General features: G+C 36.4%; 3 protein-coding genes across 3 annotated transcripts; 2 read left to right on the forward strand and 1 right to left on the reverse strand.

Annotated features, from left to right (window-relative positions):
• Nucleotides 1-481: 481 nt before the first annotated feature.
• Nucleotides 482-6,607, forward strand: LOC107897197 (kinesin-like protein KIN-13B). The gene is made up of 12 exons (XM_016822555.2): nucleotides 482-1,005; nucleotides 1,572-1,796; nucleotides 2,520-2,711; nucleotides 2,950-3,051; nucleotides 3,508-3,585; nucleotides 3,700-3,781; nucleotides 4,081-4,240; nucleotides 4,323-4,625; nucleotides 5,056-5,274; nucleotides 5,402-5,762; nucleotides 5,871-5,936; nucleotides 6,045-6,607. Exons 1-12 carry the CDS (start codon nucleotides 835-837, stop codon nucleotides 6,222-6,224), a joined length of 2,139 nt encoding a protein of 712 aa, XP_016678044.2. The 5' UTR covers nucleotides 482-834; the 3' UTR covers nucleotides 6,225-6,607.
• A 2,293-nt stretch (nucleotides 6,608-8,900) lies between these two features.
• LOC107897200 (ATP-dependent DNA helicase DDX11-like) lies at nucleotides 8,901-18,945 on the reverse strand. The gene is given in 11 exon segments (XM_041078757.1): nucleotides 8,901-9,421; nucleotides 9,769-10,315; nucleotides 10,464-10,685; nucleotides 10,834-11,076; nucleotides 11,190-11,303; nucleotides 11,305-11,493; nucleotides 17,752-17,840; nucleotides 17,928-17,956; nucleotides 17,958-18,231; nucleotides 18,304-18,558; nucleotides 18,831-18,945. Coding segments are annotated over 11 exon segments (2,238 nt in total). The 5' UTR covers nucleotides 18,892-18,945; the 3' UTR covers nucleotides 8,901-9,206.
• Nucleotides 18,946-19,564: 619 nt separating this feature from the next.
• Nucleotides 19,565-21,027, forward strand: LOC107897199 (60S ribosomal protein L37-3). The gene is made up of 4 exons (XM_016822557.2): nucleotides 19,565-19,724; nucleotides 19,831-19,966; nucleotides 20,573-20,674; nucleotides 20,776-21,027. Exons 1-4 carry the CDS (start codon nucleotides 19,722-19,724, stop codon nucleotides 20,820-20,822), a joined length of 288 nt encoding a protein of 95 aa, XP_016678046.1. The 5' UTR covers nucleotides 19,565-19,721; the 3' UTR covers nucleotides 20,823-21,027.
• The last annotated feature ends 769 nt before the right edge of the window (nucleotides 21,028-21,796 follow it).

The raw sequence follows: 21,796 nt of genomic DNA on the forward strand, positions 1-21,796 counted from the left end.
ACACTTAAACAAAAAGAATTGGTAGCGACTCAATTTCAGTTTTTTAAATTCGATCTCGTTTTTCAAGATAAAAAAATTTCGACAATTTATATTAAATGAAGAGAAAAAATTATGTCTATCAAATTATGTGCCAAACAAATAACAATTTATAGTTTCGTCTTCGTTCTTCATTCAACCTTACTGAACCAACGGCAAGTTAAAAAATGTATTTAAGAATTAAAAAGGAAAAGGAAAAATAAGTCATGGCACCTGTGGGGATTTTGAATGAGAAGGCTTACATAAAAAGTCAAAACCGGCCGAGCAACCGATTAATACTGCCGGCCCCACCATGTGGGACGGTGGTTGCTGATAGGCCCATTCTCAAAAAAAAATCCAGTTTACCCAAGCTCTGTACGGCCCACTGGATCCACCACCATCCCAATCAAAGCACAGTGCGCCGTCGTTTATAGGTCTCCCCTCATTTCACCCCACACGGCACGTGCGGCACGTGTCTTTAAATCTGTCTTCAAAAATTCAAAAATCAAATATTTTCTCTCTTCCTCTCACTGACACAGTCCTCTTCTTTTTCACTCTTCCCTTGAATCTTGTCTGAAACCAAAAGCTAAAGAAATTCAAATATAAAAGAGAGATTTTTTTTTCTTCTTTTGGGTAAAACCCTATTAAGATCCAATTAAGTGTAAATCGAGTGCATTTTATTTCTTTTTTAGTTTCATTTTAAGAAGGGACTGAACAAGGAAAGCTTTGGATCGAAGCATCCAAGCTTTTGTTTTTTGTTATATAAAAACATTATATTGCAAGTATAAATAATCGAGGAAGGGGAGAGAGAGTTGGGAGATGAACGGAATGGGGAGACAGGGGAAGAGATCTGGTGCGGCAGGGTTGCAGGTTCACCATCAGAGACAACACTCGGATAACTTCTTGGAAACGACATCCAATGGAAGGTGGCTTCAGTCTGCTGGTCTTCAGCATCTTCACTCTTCTAACAACTCCATTCCTCCTCTTCAGGTTCTCACACTTTTTTTTTCCCCTTTCACTTTTTAAATTTTGTTGCATTATATGGTTCCGGATAATGCGCAGATAACTCAAAATGAAATTATCTATCTAAGTGTATACACATATACTTCTTTTGGTAATAATAAATGGACAATGAGTGAAATTTTTTAGATCTAATTACATAATTTTTAGTCTTAATGATAAAGAAAATTGCCGGTTGCTTTAACTCAAAATTATTTTGGTATTTATATATTTTATAGTTTTTTAGATGCCATTTCATTGGAACATAAATGGGTTTTGCTCTTTACTATTATTTTTTGGGTAGATCTAAATTTTCTTTACCTTTAAAAATAAGAACTAAGAAGTAAAAGAGGGTATTCGTATAATCTGTTAAAATTTTGATGCTCTGTTGACGTTTTATTACTTGAAGAGTGAAAAAGTAAAGATGGAAAAAATCAGGAAGAGAATGTTTAAATTGAAGAAGTGCCTTCTGGATCTTTATTGATTGATGTTCAATAAAAGTTTGTTATTCTTTTGAATGCTTGATTGTGCTATTTTTCTGCTTGAATTGAGATCAGGATTATGCATTTTATGGCGGTGGAGATGGGGGAGGACAAGGGTCTAGAATGTATAGGAATATGCAGAGGGAATTCAATATGGGGAATGACTTTTTCACGGAGCCTACAACTCCTCCAGTTGGTTCTCGGCCGTCAAGCCAGAGGATGAATGGCGATCAGTCGCCCAATGAGTTCAGTCCAGGTCTATTAGATCTGCATTCTTTTGATACAGAGCTTCTGCCTGAGGTTGGTCACTCCCTTTTTTCTTTAAAAATAATTAGTGTGTGTTTTCTTTATCGGGGCTGCATACATTCGTTGAATCATTAGTTTGGAGTCTTTGAATAGTTTATTGGAAACTAAGATAATAGTTTCCAGTTTTAGAATTGTGAAACATTATTGTTCAACAAAAAAAACAAAGACAAGATAGTTTAGATTCTTGCAATTTTGATTATTACTAGTTAATGCTTACATTTAGAAAAAGAGGGAAGGAGCATGTATGAAAATTAGTATAAATTGATGTTTTGGTGATTGCTGTAAGTAAGCTATTTGAGTGAATTCAATTTCTTCTTATGGCAACTTAGGATTGAGTTCTCCATCACTTAATATAATTTTGGGTGGATTCCTTAGTTATGGTTAATAACTTATTTTGATTTGTGCCATATGCAATCCATGGCTTTTGTTAGTCTTCCTTTTTATTCAATGCATACTTCCGTTTGCCCATAAATACAAAGTAGCAATGAAATTGAAAGATATTTATACTTTAGCTTTCTCTAGAAGTATGCAAGTTAATATTTTGAGATTCAATTGTGAGTTTTTGAACCTATGGATTTGATGCCAAATGCGTCAAATGTGTTACATCTACTTTTTGAACACTTTTTTTGCTGTTGCCAACGCATTGGGGAAAAAAAATCAGGAGTAATTTCATTTTTCATGCTTATTTATTGTACTGTTTTTTTTTATTGGTGACAGATGCCTGTTCCCAACCTGTATAATGGTCCTTCTCTCTATAATCCAGTTCGAGGTAGAAGCTTTGATGACTCTGAGCCCTATATTTCAAACAAACAAACAGGAAGAGGTGGTGTTGTGCCAGAGAATGAGCTCCTGAAAAGCTTTGCTGTGGACAAAGAGAAGGTCAATTCAGTTGCAAAGATCAAAGTTGTGGTATGTCTTTGTTCTGCTGGTTTAACTTTGACTTCTTAATTTGCTCAGTTTGCAACCTAAACAAATTGCAACACCAGCAAGAGCAGCAGATGATGGTTAAGCTTGTGAATTCATGCTGAACCACATGCATGCATGACATGCTTTGCACAAGTAAAATAATGCTCAACATCTTGTTTAATCTTTACTTCTGGCTACTACTACCACCACCATTCAGAGTTTCTATGGTTTTTGGCTGCAGGTGCGCAAGAGACCCCTCAATAAAAAGGAGTTAGCGAAGAATGAGGAAGATATTATAGAGACGCTTTCGAATTCCCTGGTAGTGCATGAGACGAAACTTAAGGTAACAATAACACTGTTTTGTCCTCTACAAGGTCAACACTGTACCATACTAGAAAGGTCAAATAAGAGCATAGGGATCCAAATGAACCCAGAGAATGTCCAATATATATATTTCCCAATTTTATACCCTGAGGTAACAAAGAAAAATGCTAATGGAACTAAGAACATGTTGTTTCAACATTTAATTATTCTAAGCAGCAGTTACGTGCATCAATCAGGAATCTCAAGGGATGTTCACTTGTATTTCAGTATCAAATTATTATTTTGGTCCTTCTTAGAGGAAGTATTATATGTTTTTTATGCCATGACATAGTACATTAAGAAACTTATAGCATTTTTATGTTTTGTTCATTTATTACTTGGTTTTTAACGCACTTAAACTAACAGTCTAGCTTTGTAGCTTATGAGTGGTAATCTATGCTATTTACTGACACACGTGGTTCTTGACATTTTGTAGGTTGACCTTACAGAATACATGGAGAAGCATGAATTTGTTTTTGATGCAGTGCTGAACGAGGAGGTCTCGAATGATGAGGTGAGTTGATGATCTAAATTTATTAGTGGATAAGGGAAGGATATATTACAGGACATGGATTTCCTGGAATGGTTGTTTTTCTCAGCCTGTCTTGGCTTCATTTTCTCTCTGTAGGTCTATCGTGAGACAGTGGAGCCCATAGTTCCTATAATTTTTCAACGCACTAAAGCCACTTGTTTTGCATATGGTCAAACAGGTGAATAACTGTCACTGATTCTTGGATAGATACTTTGATGGAGTTGATTGCATGACCCAAAATTTGAATTCAGTCATCTAGTGTAATATTTAATTGGCTTAATCTTTTATGAGGATATGTGATTTTATACCGTTGGTCATTGGGGTTTCCATCATTGTTGAAGTTGAAGGAGGTGGTGGTTGTTTTACTGTGAGATTTTCTTTTTGGACACTAAAGTTTGCCTTCTGCATCAAGTTATTTCTTATTTTTAAATTACAGATTTAAGCTCTCTTGTACTTATAGGTCTTTCTCTTGTTCAGGGAGTGGAAAAACCTATACTATGAAGCCTCTTCCGCTTAAAGCTTCTAGGGATATTTTGAGGTTGATGCACCATACCTACAGGAACCAAGGGTTTCATTTGTTTGTAAGCTTCTTTGAGATATATGGAGGAAAACTTTATGATCTCCTCAGTGATAGGAAGTAAGTTGTTACAAGCATTCATCTTATCTGGTTAGAGCTATTAGTTTCTGAATTCATTGAAAACTAATCCTTCTTACTGCAGGAAACTTTGCATGCGAGAGGACGGTAAGCAGCAAGTTTGCATTGTTGGTCTGCAAGAGTTCAGAGTATCGGATGTAGAGACTATTAAGGAGCTTATTGAGAAAGGAAATGCCACAAGAAGTACTGGGACCACAGGTGCAAATGAGGAATCATCCCGATCTCATGCCATACTTCAGCTTGCCATCAAGAGATCTGTTGATGGCAAAGAATCGAAGCCTCCCCGTGTTGTTGGCAAGCTCTCCTTTATAGATCTGGCTGGAAGCGAACGAGGTGCAGATACTACAGATAATGATAAGCAGACAAGGTAGGCTGCATCTTTTAAATTGCAACATGACATACATATAGAGCAGATTCAATTGCAGAAATTGGTATAAAATAAAAAATGTTGTTAGTATATAAGCTAAAAAGACAATTTTGGAGACAGTTAAGCCAAATAGTCTACAGTTTCTGGATCATCTCAACTTTCAATGTAGTTGTCTTAGTGGCTTTGGCCACTACATTGATTTTACTTCATGATTTGTTAGTAAGTTCAAACATTTCAAAATAGAAAGGTGTTTTGGTAGTCTGAACAGTCCTGGACTTAATATTTTTGCATTTAGAATTTGGTTTCAATTCGTGATTTCAGATCTAGCATACCAAAACTTTTCCCTTTATGTGGACAAGCTTTAGATATGTACGAGTTTAATTTTGCTGGATGTGCTTGTTTAATTTAGCCATTTCTATTTGTAATGCAGAATGGAAGGTGCAGAGATCAACAAGAGCTTGCTTGCTTTGAAGGAGTGCATAAGAGCCCTTGACAATGATCAGGGTCACATTCCTTTCAGAGGCAGTAAACTGACAGAGGTTCTAAGGGACTCATTTATGGGAAATTCCCGTACAGTTATGATATCTTGCATTTCACCAAGTTCAGGGTCATGTGAACACACTCTGAACACCTTAAGATATGCCGATAGGTAAATAAGAGTTACCTGATTATAAAAATGGTTTATAACATCTCTTTTAAATTATTCCTCTTTTGGTTTTAGTTTCTTTTTTCCTTTCACGCATTTGACTTCTATTCGTTGTAAAATCTACATCTAGGGTGAAGAGCCTTTCAAAAGGGGGAAACTCTAAGAAAGATGATTTATCTTCAACCATGAATCTGAAAGAATCAACTGCTCAGCCCTTATCATCGGTTTTACCAACTGCGTCGACCTTCGAGGATGATATTAACAATACATGGCCTGACCAAAATGAAAGAGATGATTTCAATGTACCAGAAGACTCCTTTGAGCAGGAGATACTGATGTGGAAGAAAAATGGGAAGCTCGATCAATACGGTTTCTCTACTGCAGTAGAGAACAAGTTACGGAAGCCTAATGGTCAGACAAAATGGAAAGAACCAATAAGATCAGATATTAAGCATTCAAAATCAGATGATGATTTGAATGCTCTCCTACAGGTAACTTTTACAAGATAATGATATTGTTACGAGACAAAAAGTAGCTTGTAAATGCCCATAGGAAACTATGAATATTGTTAAAAAGCCCATGTGTTTGCCTTTACACAGGAAGAGGAGGATCTTGTAAATGCCCATAGGAAACAAGTGGAGGAAACTATGAATATTGTCAAAGAGGTAACCCTTAGTTCTTTACACATTCTTTAGCTCATTGGGTTTCCATTATCTTAATTCATTAAGCAATAGTTTTGAGCTATTTCATGATCTTGGGACATATATATGCAGGAGATGAACCTGCTGGTTGAAGCAGATCAACCTGGGAACCAGCTGGATGATTATATATCGAGATTGACCACTATTCTTTCTCAGAAGGCTGCTGGTATCACACAGTTACAAACTCGCCTGGCTAATTTCCAGAGGCGCTTGAAGGAACACAATGTGTTAGTATCTTCATCCGGCTATTGATTACAGAATCGAAGATAGAAGTCAAAACTATTCATTTGACTTCTCCCAGATACATTGCTAGTTTGGTTAAGCGTCTTTGGATTTGTGATTTTTTATTTTTTACAATTTTTAAGGGAGATTCTGTTGAGAATTTGATTTGGCAGCAGTTAGCTGGATGATTCAGATTCACCATGTGAGCTGCCCTTTCTTTTCCATAATGCTATCCTCTTTTTTTTTTTTTTTCCTTTATTTTGTTACTTTTAAAAAGAATTAGCCATTAGGCATTTTCATGCCTTTTGGGTTGCCATTGTAAAGTTCTGCAGCATTGTAACCGGAATCATCCTATGTTTCATTTACAAAAAAGAAAAAAAAAAAAGGCACTGCGTGAATTATTACGTAATGAATTTGCGGTTTACTTTGGTGGTTAATTTTTCAAATGTTTTATGGGCTTTGAAATCTTGATATCAAACTTCCATGGCAAATCAGTAACAATAGCTTTGAAACTTCTCAAACAAATTATAACCATCAAAGAGAAACACAACTAAAATCTAAAGCAGCAGAAACAATGCAGACAAAAACACAACACAGAAAACAAATTGGGCTAAGGAAAGCATATTGATATGCACAATGAAAGGCTTTCAAGACTTGATCTACATCCTAATTGATCCGAACCTACGCTTTGAACTGTTGATGCCAGCGGCGGAGGAGGAAGCCGGTGGAATGAAGATTTCCGAGTACATTTCCATGAAGAACCTGTCAACAATAGAAAGGTAAGCCGGACTTTTAAGCCTGGAATAATAATGGAGTGCTTCTTCTACATCCAATACATGCTCCATGTCTCCAACATTCATCATCTCCAATTCCTTCATCTTTTTTGCTAATGCATAACTTCCTCCTCCGTTTCTCTTGATATAAAACTGCTCCTCTCCTTTACTCAATTGTGAACTTCCCACTTTATTTTTCTCCTCTTTTCCTCCATTATGCTTTTTGATCTTCATTGGACTCTTATCTACAAAGCTCATGCTCATTTGCGCTTTCAATAATGTGATGGCATCATTGTTTCTCATCTTTGCCACTAAACCAACTTCCCAGTTCTCAAAAAAAAGGGGGGTTTGGATAGCTTTTTTGGTATCCAACAAAGAAGAAAGATTTAAGGTTCTAAAGTGGTTTGTGAAACAAGTTATCGGTGTTTCTATCAGCAGCTATTTTTTTGGCAAGTAGTGTTGTATGGTGAGGCACAGGCTTGTTAATAATCTATTGGTGTTTCTAGATGCAACTAAAGACAAAGCTTATGGAGCCCAGAGCTGCAATTTTCTTCTTTATAGGCTTTGCACTGACTTTCCCTACATTTTATCCTTATCCTTCCTATTTTTGCCACTTTCACTCTCTTTTTCTTCATCGCAATGGCATTGGGGGCTGAATGAGTAGTTGAAAAATGCAAATTAAAGATTTCGAAGCGATTGCGGTCTTATGAATCTAATGATCAGAAAGGTTCTTCTTGTATTAACTGCACTACAAGGGTAAATTTATTCAAAATTAACCGCATAACTTTTAGGTGTAGGTGTCATGTTTGAACAGAAGGTTTGGTGGATGAATTTGTGACCACTCATAAAATCCACCTCTGGTCGTATGCTAGCGTCCTTCATAAGAAAATAAAAGGAAAAAATTTCAATTGATGTAACATGATTTAGAAATAAAGATAAGGTTTTGTTTGATCTTCGGTACACATAAAGTGTTAGAGATTGCCATCACCCATTTGGACTCCCTCGATGCCATTGGCATTTGTTCGGAAACCAGCAACAGATTACAAAGTAGATATCAAATAGGTGAAGCAGATCTCCATGAGTAGTGCGAGTGGGATTGCTCTTTTGATCAACCGGTTGTAATTGTATGCAGAAAAGCCTCGTGGTCAAGCAACATTTCTTGAAGTTCTTCATAGGAGATTTTGGAGTCAGGCAGAGATTTCCCTATATTCCGAGCCATCACTGCAGAGGATTTTGACGATTAGTTCTTTGTTGCAGTCTTAGCTGGATAGTTCGGCGAGACGCAAAGACGATGAAGAAAAGTTTTGGGGTTTTAAAATAAATTATTCCATTTTTTATTAATTTAAATTTTTAATAAAAATTTAAAATAAAAGATAAATAATAAAAAATAGATATTTATTTTAAAATATTTAATTAACATGTATATTTAATTTTTTTTAAAATATATCATATTTTATTAATTAAAAAGTAAAATAAAATAAATTATACAAAAAATATTAATTGTTGATACATCAATTTTGTACCATCCCTAAACATTTAAAAAAATTTTAATTTTAAATATTAAGTTAAAATTAAAATTTTAGAATTTAAAATTTAAATTAGTTTTTCCACACTCAAAATAATCATTTTTTGCTTAATTGTTCCATCAAAACAAACTATCATCTTTTGTTTAGTTCTTCCGATTAAAACAAAAAATCAAATATTAAAACAGTTTCGTGGCTTTTGGCAAAAAAAGAGATGCTTTTTCTTCCATCGATTACTCTCAAAAATTGATAATGATGTTGTAGAACTGCCTGAATATGAACAATGATGAGCATGATATTGATACAGAGATCGGTGCTACCAAAGTTCGTCCATCTAATGCAACAAAACAGATGAATTTGATTTGCAAACTTTTACTAGAGAAAGTTATCGTGGAAGGTGCTCCAAGTGTAAAAAATCCCAAAAGCTGCAAAAGTTCGATAGTGCAAGCATTGCCACAATACATACACTTGTATCCATACACATTTTATTGGTTCCTCAACAGGAAATTATGAGATGCTCTTCTATGTTGAGTCATCTTCATGTGTGGAGGAACATATATGGTAGCAAAAAACAAGTATTAATATCTAATAGAGAAAGGAATCTATCCGTAGCTACCTTCCCAATTTCAAGTTCTCAGAATGGCTATCGGTTTCTTGACTTGTACATAAATACAATGGCTTTTGCTTTATCATTCATTCTTACCTCTAATCAGCTTCTAATTACAATTTCTGTTTTTGTTGAATCTGAAGAACTGATGCAGCAGCTTGTGAACTTCACCATAATTATTAGTTGCAGAAACAAGACTCTCTTTTATCCACTGTGGGAGTTTGCTGCTTGGATGAGAAAAGCTTCTTTTCGAAGAATCTGAAGCATAACGGATGTCCACTAATAAAATTGCAGCATAGTCATTTACATGCCGAATTGCTCTACCTAAGATAAACCAAATAAAGATTTCAAACATAAGATGCAGTTCAATGTCAAAAATCAAGATTGACATAAAGCAAGAGATTGTGGAGAATATATAGTTACATTTATGAGCGTATGCATTTAGCATTGAAGGCAGGAATTCATTTTGAATTATTTCCTGTATAGGTACTACTCAAACAGAAACCCTACATCTAGAATTTTGTTCAGTTTTAAAGAAATTAGGCCAAGATTTTTCAGCCAATGAGCCTAGAGAAATCAATTTCACCTCCTTTCCTATACAGTGACTATAACAAAATCACACAAGATATATCCTCACAATAGTATGTACTATAATAATGGTTTGCACTTACCGATTGATTGATTTACAGCTTTCATGCATAGATTTTCATAATATTCTTTCCCCCTGCGCCTACAACTCCTTAGAATGCTGAAACCAGACTGAACGTCTCCTCCATAATGTTCTTCACTAATTGAAAGTTTTGGGATTTCCATAGAACTTGTATCACCCAAGCTTTCAATATGCTTCACCCTTTCCAACAATTCAATGTCAGAAGGGCTAGGATAGGGGAGTCCAACCATGACTATGCATCGACCCATCCCATCACTGAAGTTGATGCCTTCTGATATCTTGCCACCAACCACAGCTAGGAGTATTGCACCACTTTTAGGAGCAGGGTTATCAATTGCTTCCTTGTATTTCATGAGAATGACCTCTATCTCTGTATTTTTTCTAGGTTCTCTGAAAATGTGCTTTTTCTTCAAAATCCTTTCAAGTATTCCTGAGGTTTTCCATGCATCATAGACCTGTCCTTCATACTCGAATGAAGAAAAGAACACAACAATTCCTTCAGGAATGACTGTTGCCAAATTGCAAAGTAAGAGACCTAGTTCCTCTATCTGTATATTCAATATCCAGAAAATGAAAACAGTAATGAAGTCACTTTAAGTGAGTTTGACCATAACCAAATTGAGAAAAAAGAAAGAGATTCAATAATGGTTGGTTAAAACTTCATTGCAATAACAGATTCTGATGCACTACACCCACCATAGTTGATGAACTTCTCGAACCATAGCTAAAATCAAAAGATCTCCCGGATGGTCCACGAGATACCGCAAGTGGCAATATACTCTCAGGAGGAACAATGTGGCTACATGAAAAGAAATGGAGATGATCCGATGGTAACCATGGAAAAAGTCTCTCTCTTGTTTCTTCTATTGGTTGCAGAGTTCCCCCTGCGAGTATAACAGCGTGTGTTTCATGCACAATCTGCAAGTAGTTGTAGACAGGATTACCTTAATAGAGCAAGACCATGTCAAGTATTTAAAATACAGATTTCAATACCAAGTTTTGATCTCAAGCAAAGGAATAAATGAACTAAAAACAATTATTGAAATTATTGAATTCTTAGACTAACCTCAGAGAAAATCTTTTCCCCTGTGAGCATAACATATTTCAAGTAAGCCCCTTGTCCTGAAGATGATGGTCTCTTCCTTGAGATTATTATCCTTCCATCACCATCATTATTTGTCAGTGACAATAACATATTTGCTAATGCCTGAAAGCCAGATAGAATGGTACCATGATCACAACTTTCCCCATTTTCCTTGACTGCTAAACCTTTCTGCATGGTAGTCATTTTATCTCCATACCCACTGACCTGGAGCAATGGTACTGTGAGTTCTGACATAAAATTGGGAAAAATAAAAGAGAGAAAAAGCTAAGCTCATAATTTCAGAATATAGAAAAAAAAGTCGTATGGACACAAATCACCTTATGCATAATGTTGCTTTCCTTTATATACTGAAACAGTTTGATCAAATTAATGTTGTCAATATCGAGGGAGAATAAAAAATCATTTATGGCCATGGAAGAGTCAAAGGTTTTGTTTTCTCTTAACACCTTTTTCAGCATCTGGGCAAGTGTTTAAACGATTCCCATCCTTATCATTGAGTAGAACGCGGAGGAATGCCCGGGTAAGGACCAAAAGTGTTTGAATATATCTTCGATTTCCAGGACCCAATAGACTGCGGAATCTTCCGAAGTACTTCTCTATGTGGCTATGTACATTCTCCAACTGAAAAGAATCACGGAATAATTCAGTGACTCTAATTTTAGATGAATTAGCATAAACAATATAACATCAAAAGCTAGTACATCTGAGTAAAACAATACGTAGGAGGAGATTCAAATTCCTTCTAAAAACGATGAGGTTTCTAAATCAATTTGTAACTACCAAGATTGCACACTATTTCTCAAGTACCAATGGCAAAACCAAAATACCTGTGACAAAGTAATTTTCGCATCATACATACTAATGAGGGAATCAGCTAGATTGTGAGCCTCATCTATTATAACAATACTATCCTTCAAATTCAGCCCCAGAGCTTCACGGGATGCTTTTGAAAGGAGTGATTGATATGGAAGAACTACAAGATCAGCTGACGTGATCATACTTCGGGAACCGTAATATGGACATGTTCCTATATTTCTTCCGAGTTGAACAAGATCTTCAATATCCAATACCCCTTGGTGAGAAATTTCATCCCTAAACTGTTTTTGTAGCTTATGTTTTCTGAGCATTGGGCATCCAGAAGAAGCCTTGGTTCGCCGTACTTTTCCCTCTGCGCCTAAATTCTGCAAAAGATGAAGTACATTGTCATCAGTCAAGAAATCCCTCTTTTTTTTCCAGCAACACATTCTTTGGTTGTTAGTCTTACTTGAATTAGGGTGTGAACTGAACTTAAAAGCAAGACTAAAGGTCTCCAAAGTAAACAGACCTGGGTGTATGATGTCTTAACTTTGCTAATGACGTAATGGAATATGGATAAGTAACTAGTTATGTGGCTGCAACCTGCATGGTTGCATTGACAATCTGGTGAACTTCTAGCTCTAAGTTCCAAACTGCAACTGCTAACAGGCTTTGGGATACCATCCATGATAAAGTGCATTACAACTTAACTATGGAGTTAGAACTGTTGTTCCAATAGGGTCAGAAGCGTGTAAATTATTGTACTAAAAAATCACACAAAGTTCAATTCCCAGGAAAGAGAGGTGGATCAAATGGATCTCTTAAATACCAAGTCTTTCCTTAGACAGAATATCCCTTCTATAGTAATTTAATAGCACAATTAAATACTACTATTATACCCTCAAATATTGAAAGAAAAATAGGACAAGAAAGAACACGAGTTTTAACGAGGTTCGGTAAATTATACCTACGTCCTCGGGCACTAACACCAGATGATAACTTTACTATCTCCAAAATATTACAAACAAATAGAATTCCTTAAGAATTCTCAAATGGGAGAAGAGAGAAAACTAAGAGAGAAAGATTGGTTGGGATGAATTGAAATGAGAAATGAGAAGGCCTATTTATAGTTGAGGTTTAAGGACCAAACAATAAATAGCCCATTATCTCAAGGACCAAAAAAAAATTATCCCATGCCACTTTTTCAAAGTCAACTTTAGGGTGCTAAACTTGCACCACTTTGTATTGTTTGCCATTAATGTTGTCTCCCATTAATGTTAACAATCTCCACCTTGAAGATTTGATTAGGATAATCACATCTTCACACACTTCCTTCAACTCCCCAAATTCAATAAAGCTATCTTTTGTAGTGCCTACAAATGCACTCTCGAGCGCCATACACCTGAAGGTGCTCAAATTCTTAGGATGTTAATCAAGTTCAAACAATGATTAAATTTGATTGTTGTTACCACCTTGGTCATCATATCTGCGGGATTATCTGCTGTCGGAATCTTCTGAAGTAGAATTTTTCCTTTTTCAAAGACTTCCCGCACAAAGTGATATCTTACGTCGATATGCTTGGTTCTTGAATGATAGACTTGATTTTTCGCTAAATGAATAGCGCTCTGACTGTCACAATATAAACTTATATGACTTTGAACAACTCCTAAGTCTTTCAACAATCCATTAAGCCAAATAGCCTCCTTAACAGCTTCTGTAACTGCCATATATTCTGCCTCTGTAGTAGACACAGCTACTGTAGACTGTAAGGTAGACTTCCAACTCACTGGGGCTTTCGCAAGAGTAAACAGATACCCCGTAGTTGAACGACGTTTATCTAAATCACCAGCAAAGTCGGAATCAACATATCCAACTACAAACTGACAAGTGCTTCATCCTGTTCAAAAATTAAACCAACATCTACGGTTTTTCGAAGATACCGTAGAATCCATTTCACAGCTTGCCAATGTCCTTTTCCAGGATCATGCATATACCTGCTCACAACTCCAACAACTTGTGAAATGTCAGGCCGCGTACACACCATCGCATACATCAAACTCCCAACTGCATTAGCATATGGGACTTTTGCCATATATTCTCTTTCTTCTTCAGTTTTCGGAGATAATTGAGTACTAAGTTTCAAATAAGAAGCAAGTGGGGTACTTACATGTTTTGTGTTTTCATTTACACCAAAACATTGTAATACCTTTTTCAGATATTGCTTCTGATTCAAACAGAGCTTGCCTCTCGGTCTATCTCTACTTATCTCCATGCCGAGAATCTTCTTGGCCTCACCTAGATCTTTCATCTCGAACTCTTGATTCAACTGAGCCTTCAGCTTATCTATCTCATTTTGGCTCTTCGAAGCGATTAACATATCATCAACATACAAGAGTAGATAAATGAAAGATCCGTCATGCAGCTTCTGCAAATATACACAATTGTCATATTTGCTTCTTGTGTACTTCTGCCTTCTCATAAAGCTATCAAATCGCTTGTACCACTGCCTCGGGGATTGCTTCAATCCATATAGCGATTTGTTAAGCTTACAAACCCAATTTCTACCACCAGCATCTGTGTATCCTTCGGGCTGAGTCATATAGATCTCCTCTTCTAACTCACCATGCAAGAAAGCCATCTTAACATCAAGTTGAGCTAGCTCCAAATTCAACTGTGCTACCAAGGCCAACAAAATTCTAATGGAGGAATGCTTCACAACAGGGGAAAATACATCATTGTAGTCAATTCCCTCCTTCTGAGCGTAGCCTTTAGCTACCAATCTTGCCTTGTAGCGAATATCCTTCTTGCTAGGAGATCTATCTTTCTTTGCGAATACCCACTTGCATCCGATTGCCCTTTTACCTTTCGGTAATTGCGCCAACTCCCAAGTATTGTTCTTCCGGAGAGACTGCATTTCTTCATCCATGGCGCTTTTCCATTTATCAATTTCTAAGCTTTGCATTGCTTCTTGATAAGTGATAGGAATATCATCAACAACGGGAAAGGCGTAGGCCACCATATCAGTAAATCGAGCAGGTTTACGAATTTCTCTCCGTGGCCTTGCAACTGCAACTGGTTCTGGTGTACTTAGTGGTTCTTGGGTCAGAACCTCTTCAACCTCTAATTCCTCCATTGTGGCTGGAGAACTAGACTTATTAACTGGGCAAATCCCCATCTGCTCAAATTTCACCTGTTTTGGAGTACACTCCACCTGCTGTGGAGTATTGCTCGTCTAAATATCTTTATCTGCTACCTTTTTTCAATGTGGCAGATTCATCAAAGGTAACATCTCTGCTACAGATCATTTTCTTTGTGCTTAAGCACCAAAGACGAAATCCCTTCACTCCAGAAGTGATTCCCATAAAGAGAGCTTTCTTTGCCCTCGGATCTAACTTTGACTCCTTCACATGGTAATATGCAGTGGTTCCAAACACATGTAAGGAATCATAATCTGTAGCCGGTTTTCCAGACCATACCTCCATAGGAGTTTTTCTTTCTAATGCATATGATGGCAAACGATTAACAAGATGGCCAGCGTATGTCACAGCCTCAGCCCAAAATTGCTTGCCCAACCCAGCATTGGACAACATACATCGAACTTTCTCAAGCAATATTCGATTCATACGCTCTGTCAATCCATTCTGCTGTGGTGTATCCCTAACTGTGAAGTGTCGAACAATACCATACTCTTGGCACACATCGAAGAACGGATCACTTTTATATTCCTCTCCATTGTCCGTCCTAAGCCACTTGATTTTCTTGCCAGTCTGGTTTCCGATCATAGTTTTCCATTTAAGAAAAACTCTAAGCACTTCATCCTTAGTTCTCATGGTATACACCCAAACTCTTCTGGAAAAGTCATCAACAAAAGTAACAAAGTAGTGTTTTCCTCCCAATGAAGGTGTCTTGGAAGGCCCCCACACATCTGAGTGAACATATTCCAAAATACCGTTTGTATTATGGATAGCAGTACCGAATTTCACTCTCTTTTGCTTTCCCAGAACACAATGCTCGCAAAATTTTAATTTGCAAGCCTTTGCACCTTTCAACAATCCTTGCTTTGCCAGAATTTGCAAGGATTTTTCGCTGGCATGTCCCAACTTCATATGCCACAACTGTATTGAGTCCAATTCTTTGTTGCCGGAAGCTGCAGTGACTGCTCCAATAACTGTACTACCTTGGTAGTAATACAAGTTATTTTTCCTGATCCCCTTCAATATCACAAGTGCGCCAGATGTCACTTTCAAAATCCCATCTCTCATAGTAACAACTGAACCATTGGATTCCAAGGCTCCCAATGAGATGAGATTTTTCTTCAAACTGGGCACGTACCGAACATCAGTCAAAACTCTGGTTGATCCATCTTGATTCTTTAATTGGATTGAACCTATCCCAACAGTTTTACAGGCATTGTCATTGCCAATATAAACAACTCCTCCATTTAGTTCTACTAAATCAGAGAACCACTCCCGGTTAGGGGACATATGAAAGGTACAACCCGAATCCAATATCCACTCATCTGAATGGAACGACGATGATGATGCAACCAGTGATAGTTCAGAGTCACTAGTATCATGCTTTGCAACACAAGCATCTACAGCAGCTTTTCCCTTATTCTTCAGCTTTGGACAATTTTTCTTCCAGTGGCCTTTCTCATGACAAAAGGCACATTCATCTTTCCCGAGTCTGGACTTTGACTTTGATCTCCCCTTTTGAGTTTTCTTCCGAGTGTATGAACGACCTCGGACTACTAAAGCTTTTGTATCTCTGATTGAGTTTTTTCTGTTTGTCTTTCTTTTTCTATTCATAACTGTATAAGGCCGCACAGACTTCGCTCAGAGATATATCACTCCTGCCATGAAGTAGAGTAGTTTCTAGGAACTCAAACTCCTCAGGAAGTGACCCCAACAGCATCAAAGCCAAATCTTCATCTTTGAATGTCTCATCCATATTCAGCAAATCAGTGACTAACTGATTAAATTTGGTGATGTGATCATTCATTGTGGTACTTGGGACGTATGTGAAGCGAAACAGTCTTTTCTTCAAGTGGAGCTTATTTTGACTGTTTTTCTTCAAAAAAATTTCTTCAAGTGCCACCCACAACTTATTTGCAGAAGTCTCCTTTGAAAAAGCATACTTCTGCTCTCGAGAAAGGCATGATCGAATTGTGCCACATGCCAACCGATTGATCGCCTTCCAATCTTTCTCCTGTACATCATCTGGTTTCTCTTCATCAATGGCAATGTCTAGACCCTGCTGAAAAATGGCATCTAGAACCTCACTTTGCCACATACCAAAATAGCCCGTGCCATCAAAGATCTCCACGGCCAATCTTGCATTTGCAATTGTCGGTCTTGTCCACATGGACGATGTTGAAGCTCCTACACCGACCGTTTTCTCCATAATCTTTCAATATACCTAAGGAAATCTTTTCTGATGTGGAAGATCAGTTTAAACTGCAACCACAGAGCATACTACGATTAACCTTCGGCTCTGATACCACTTGTTGTTCCAATAGGGTCGGAAGCGTGTAAATTATTGTACTAAAAAATCACACAAAGTTCAATTCCCAGGAAAGAGAGGTGGATCACATGGATCTCTTAAATACCAAGTCTTTCCTTAGACAGAATATCCCTTCTATAGTAATTTAATAGCACAATTAAATACTACTATTATACCCTCAAATATTGAAAGAAAAATAGGACAAGAAAGAACACAAGAGTTTTAACGAGGTTCGGTAAATTATACCTACGTCCTCGGGCACTAACACCAGATGATAACTTTACTATCTCCAAAATATTACAAACAAATAGAATTCCTTAAGAATTCTCAAATGGGAGAAGAGAGAAAACTAAGAGAGAAAGATTGGTTGGGATGAATTGAAATGAGAAATGAGAAGGCCTATTTATAGTTGAGGTTTAAGGACCAAACAATAAATAGCCCATTATCTCAAGGACCAAAAAAAAATTATCCCATGCCACTTTTTCAAAGTCAACTTTAGGGTGCTAAACTTGCACCACTTTGTATTGTTTGCCATTAATGTTGTCTCCCATTAATGTTAACAAGAACAAGGATATCAAGTACCTTCAATTTAGAAATTTCCTTTTTCTTACTCTTTTGAAGCTCCAAGCAACGCTCATTAATTTGAGTAGAGTTTCCTAGTCTCAAAACCTCTGAAATGTAAAACTTCCACAAGGTCAGCTATATATCAAATTAAAAAATAAATAACATAATACTAAATTACGAAGTTTTGGATATACCTTCATTGATGCAAAAGTTCTTCCTTGAACGACACAACATTCATTTCATTGGCAAAGATAGTCTTTCTTAGCTCCTTCACGAACTGTGAAAGCTGCGAATGCGTTCGACTGCAAAAATAGACCTTCAATTTCACTTCCTCCTCTTCCTCAAACTCATCTTCCTCCTCTTCACTCGAAGAATTAACAGTAAACTTATTGCCTTTCCTTTTTGAATTCAAACTTCCAATACCGCCTTCCTCTTCACTTTCATATTCTTCAAGCAGAAACTCATTATCATCCAAGTCCACCACATCATTTTTCTTAACTGACCTTTTGCATTCTTTGTTTTCAGGGAAACTTTCTTCATCTATATTGCGTGAAAATAAGTCCCAGTGACTATCTTTATTCATTCTTTTTTTGTATTTTTCTGATGCAAAACCATGTTTATTTTTTTCGCTCTTCTTCTCATCAACTTGGTTGTCTTTGTTCACAACAAAGTTTTTGATCCAATCAGGTTCATCATCTGAACCAATTTCACCATTTTTTCCCTTTTTTTCATCAGATTCTACCCTTTTTTCAGATTGATCTTTTTGTCTCTGATCAAGCACCCATTGCAAAGAACTACAGATAATGCTCAGAGTTTTGCCGGTTCCTGATTTTACATGAAAAATTCAAAAAAAAAATTCTATGTTTTCAATTAAAATTAACAACCCTCTGGTTCTACCAAAAAGAAGGAACCAAGCATGTACAAAATATCAATTATACAAAATATACATTAAGGGGGGTGGGGGGACTCGATTTAAGTTAAAATACAAATATTTTAGCTTTTCTTCTTTTACCGCTTCAACATTGCAATATTCTTCTAACCATTTTCTCAGCAACCAAACCTTAAAAAAATAGTAGACAGAGAGAAAGATAAAGTACCGGTGGGGCTTTCGAGCATGGAGACGCCGCCTTTATCCAAAGAGTGATAAAGTGCATTCATGAAATCGATCTGGATTGAATATGGCTTATAAGGGAATGCTGGAAATTTTGCCTCTCCTCCATTTTCCATTTTTTTTTTCTCGACTAAAACTTGGGCGCCTTCGCCTTTTTTTCCCCAAGTTCTTTTGCTGTTCTCCTCTGATTTTCCCGCTAAATCCCCTTAAAGAATAGGTTTTTTTTTTAAAAAAAAATTATATACTATTTTCTCGACTAAACCTAAGCCCATTTGAAAGAACAGATATTTGTTTGGGTAAATTATAGTAGAGGTCACCCAATTATAGTTTTTTCTTTTTTGGTCACTTAACTATGAAAAATTACAAAATGATCACCTAACTATAAATAAATTTCTTTTTTGATCACCCAACTATGAAAAGTTACAACAGTCACCAAACTATTCAATTTTGTCTTTATCGGTCACCAATTAACTAACGTAGAAATGGAAACACTCAAAAACTCAATATAGTTGGGTGACTAAAAATAAAAAAAAATTGAATAGTTGAGTGAATATTTTGCAACTGTTCATAGTTGGGTGACCAAAACAAATTTAATAATAATTAGGTGACTATTTTGTAAAAGAAAAAATAATAATTGAGAGACTACTAATGTAGTTTACCCTATGTGTTCTAGTCCTTTGGAAGGTTAAATTGGGTCAATCTCTGATTTTAGCCCAAATGGAAACAACCCAGATATTGGCCCATCCATGTAATCAAACTCTTCTTCAACTCAATCCTGATAAACCCTTTGGTGCCATACTACTTTCTTCCTCCGCCGCTCCCTTTCTTGTTCAGAGCCCAAAGAATCAACTCTTGGGGTTCTCCTGCGTCAGCTCCAATGGTGAAATAGCAAAAAGCAACACTTCTTTTCTTTTCCTTTTTGTTTTTTTTTCCTTCCTTTGATCTGGTTGGATGCTTACAATTGAAATGAATATCGTAATTCGCAGGGAAAGGGAACTGGGAGTTTTGGTAAACGAAGGAACAAGACCCACACTCTTTGCGTGAGATGCGGCCGCCGTAGCTTCCATCTCCAGAAGAGCCGTTGCTCTGCCTGTGCTTTCCCTGCTGCCCGTAAGAGGAAATGTAAGTGCCCCTCTTTTTTTTTGTTGCATATGTTATTAGGTCGGCTTTCAAAATCTGGATTTCTTCTTTGTTTGATTTATTTTCTGGGTTTGTTTCTTTACGTGCTCATTTTAATCAAATTAATCTCTTTGATAAGACTGTATCTGTGATTGTAGTTTTCTAGTTTGTTTTTCCACTTCAATGTATTTATTCTAATTGACTATCATTCCTCTTATCCCTTTTATCTTTGTTTAGTAAAATCTGGGCATATAAGTTAAAGTTCTTACATTTAGAGGCGGTTGTAACAATCCTAGAATCTTTAACCCTGTTTTCCTGGCACAGCTTGAATGTCATCTGCTGTTTTTTTTTTTAAGAAAAAAAAGGTATGAACTTGTATATAAGTAGGAGTTTGAACTTTGAATGTGCATTTCTAAAATATAACTTGTATGGTAATATCTGCAGTTTCTTGTTATGATTTTGATATTTGTTAGTTTAAATGTTACAAGAAACGTGCTTATACTCACAGATCGTATTAATCCGGGTGCCATGAATATATTTGAGAGTTTTAAGAGTGTGTATGTTAATGGATTGTAAATCTAAGGGGTACTTGTTTATCGTGGGAAGCAGATAACTGGAGTGTTAAGGCAATCCGAAGAAAGACCACTGGAACTGGTAGGATGAGGTATCTTCGCCATGTTCCTCGTAGGTTCAAGACTGGTTTCAGAGAAGGTATGAAATTGCTAATTTCATTATATAAACATATTCTGTTCTAGTTTAAGGGCTTTCCCCCCTTCATTTTGTTAAATATTTCTGTTGGATCATGATACTAGGTAGTGAAGCAGCACCGAGGAAGAAGGTTGCAGCAGCTTCGGCTTAAGTTGGCTATGAGGTTGTTTTGATGAATCCATCTATTTTAGTAAAAGTTTTATGGGAACATTACATGAGAAATGTCAATTATTACATTGGATGCTTTTAAATATTTGTGGTTTCTATTTTCATGTAGCTGCTTAGGCTATTGTTGCTTGACACTTAATTACTGGATATTTTTGTGGATGAAGTTAATCATGTGCTTGTTTCAGTTATGATGCCCTTCATCTTGTTTCAAATTATAGTCTTCTTTATTCGAGTATTGTTGTTTGAAGTATTTTCTACATCTTGTGAGTTACATTCTAGAAAAGTATAATCTTTGCTTGGCACTTGCCACAATAAAATCCAAGGTATCAGTCCTTTTTATTATATAAATTCTGCAGCTGATGCTGAAACTTCACTGTTTCAAAACACATGTTTGATGGTATGTGCTGTGAATCAGATTATGTGATTTTTAAATTTTCTTTGTTTATTCCATGTGAGGTTTAGGTTCTTTGCTTATCTTAGTGTATTTGGCATGATATTTTTCTTGCCAATATCTTGCCCAACTCTTATGTCTAACCACATGCATCAATTGGTGGAACCCAAAAGTTGTGGTCCGATCATAAAACTGGAAAGTTGAACAAACTGATAGTAAATTATAAAATGAGTGTGCAAATCATTTTTATTCTTAATTTTTTGTTTTGTCATGGTTGTATTGGTGTTTGCTATTATTTTGTACGATATCGTGGTTTATCCTGTTTACTCAGTTGTTGAATTTGAAGTTGAAGGATTGGCTAAGTCTAGAAATTGAGAGTAAACGAATCCTTTAGAAAACCCTTCCGTACAAGCTAATTCTGAATTGTGAACATTTTATTAAATAAAATTAATTTTTGATGGTTAAATAACAACTTGAATCCAATCAAATTGGACAAATATGTAGTACGTAACCCCCAATAGTTAACGGTTGCAATCAATAGTTAAAGGTTGCAAATTGGAGAGGAT

This window comes from Gossypium hirsutum, chromosome A10, assembly GCF_007990345.1.
Source record: "Gossypium hirsutum isolate 1008001.06 chromosome A10, Gossypium_hirsutum_v2.1, whole genome shotgun sequence".
NCBI classification, from domain to species: Eukaryota; Viridiplantae; Streptophyta; class Magnoliopsida; order Malvales; family Malvaceae; genus Gossypium; species Gossypium hirsutum.

What these genes read in the sequence shown, in the direction of transcription:
- LOC107897199 (XM_016822557.2), top strand. An exon ending in TGCTGCCCGTAAGAGGAAAT is followed by an intron (nt 19,967 to 20,572) that starts GTAAGTGCCCCT and finishes CGTGGGAAGCAG; the next exon opens with ATAACTGGAGTGTTAAGGCA. An exon ending in CAAGACTGGTTTCAGAGAAG is followed by an intron (nt 20,675 to 20,775) that starts GTATGAAATTGC and finishes TCATGATACTAG; the next exon opens with GTAGTGAAGCAGCACCGAGG.
- LOC107897197 (XM_016822555.2), top strand. Translation starts at nt 835, where the DNA reads ATGAACGGAATGGGGAGACAGGGGAAGAGATCTGGTGCGGCAGGGTTG. An exon ending in TTTTGCATATGGTCAAACAG is followed by an intron (nt 3,782 to 4,080) that starts GTGAATAACTGT and finishes TCTCTTGTTCAG; the next exon opens with GGAGTGGAAAAACCTATACT. An exon ending in ACCTTAAGATATGCCGATAG is followed by an intron (nt 5,275 to 5,401) that starts GTAAATAAGAGT and finishes ATCTACATCTAG; the next exon opens with GGTGAAGAGCCTTTCAAAAG.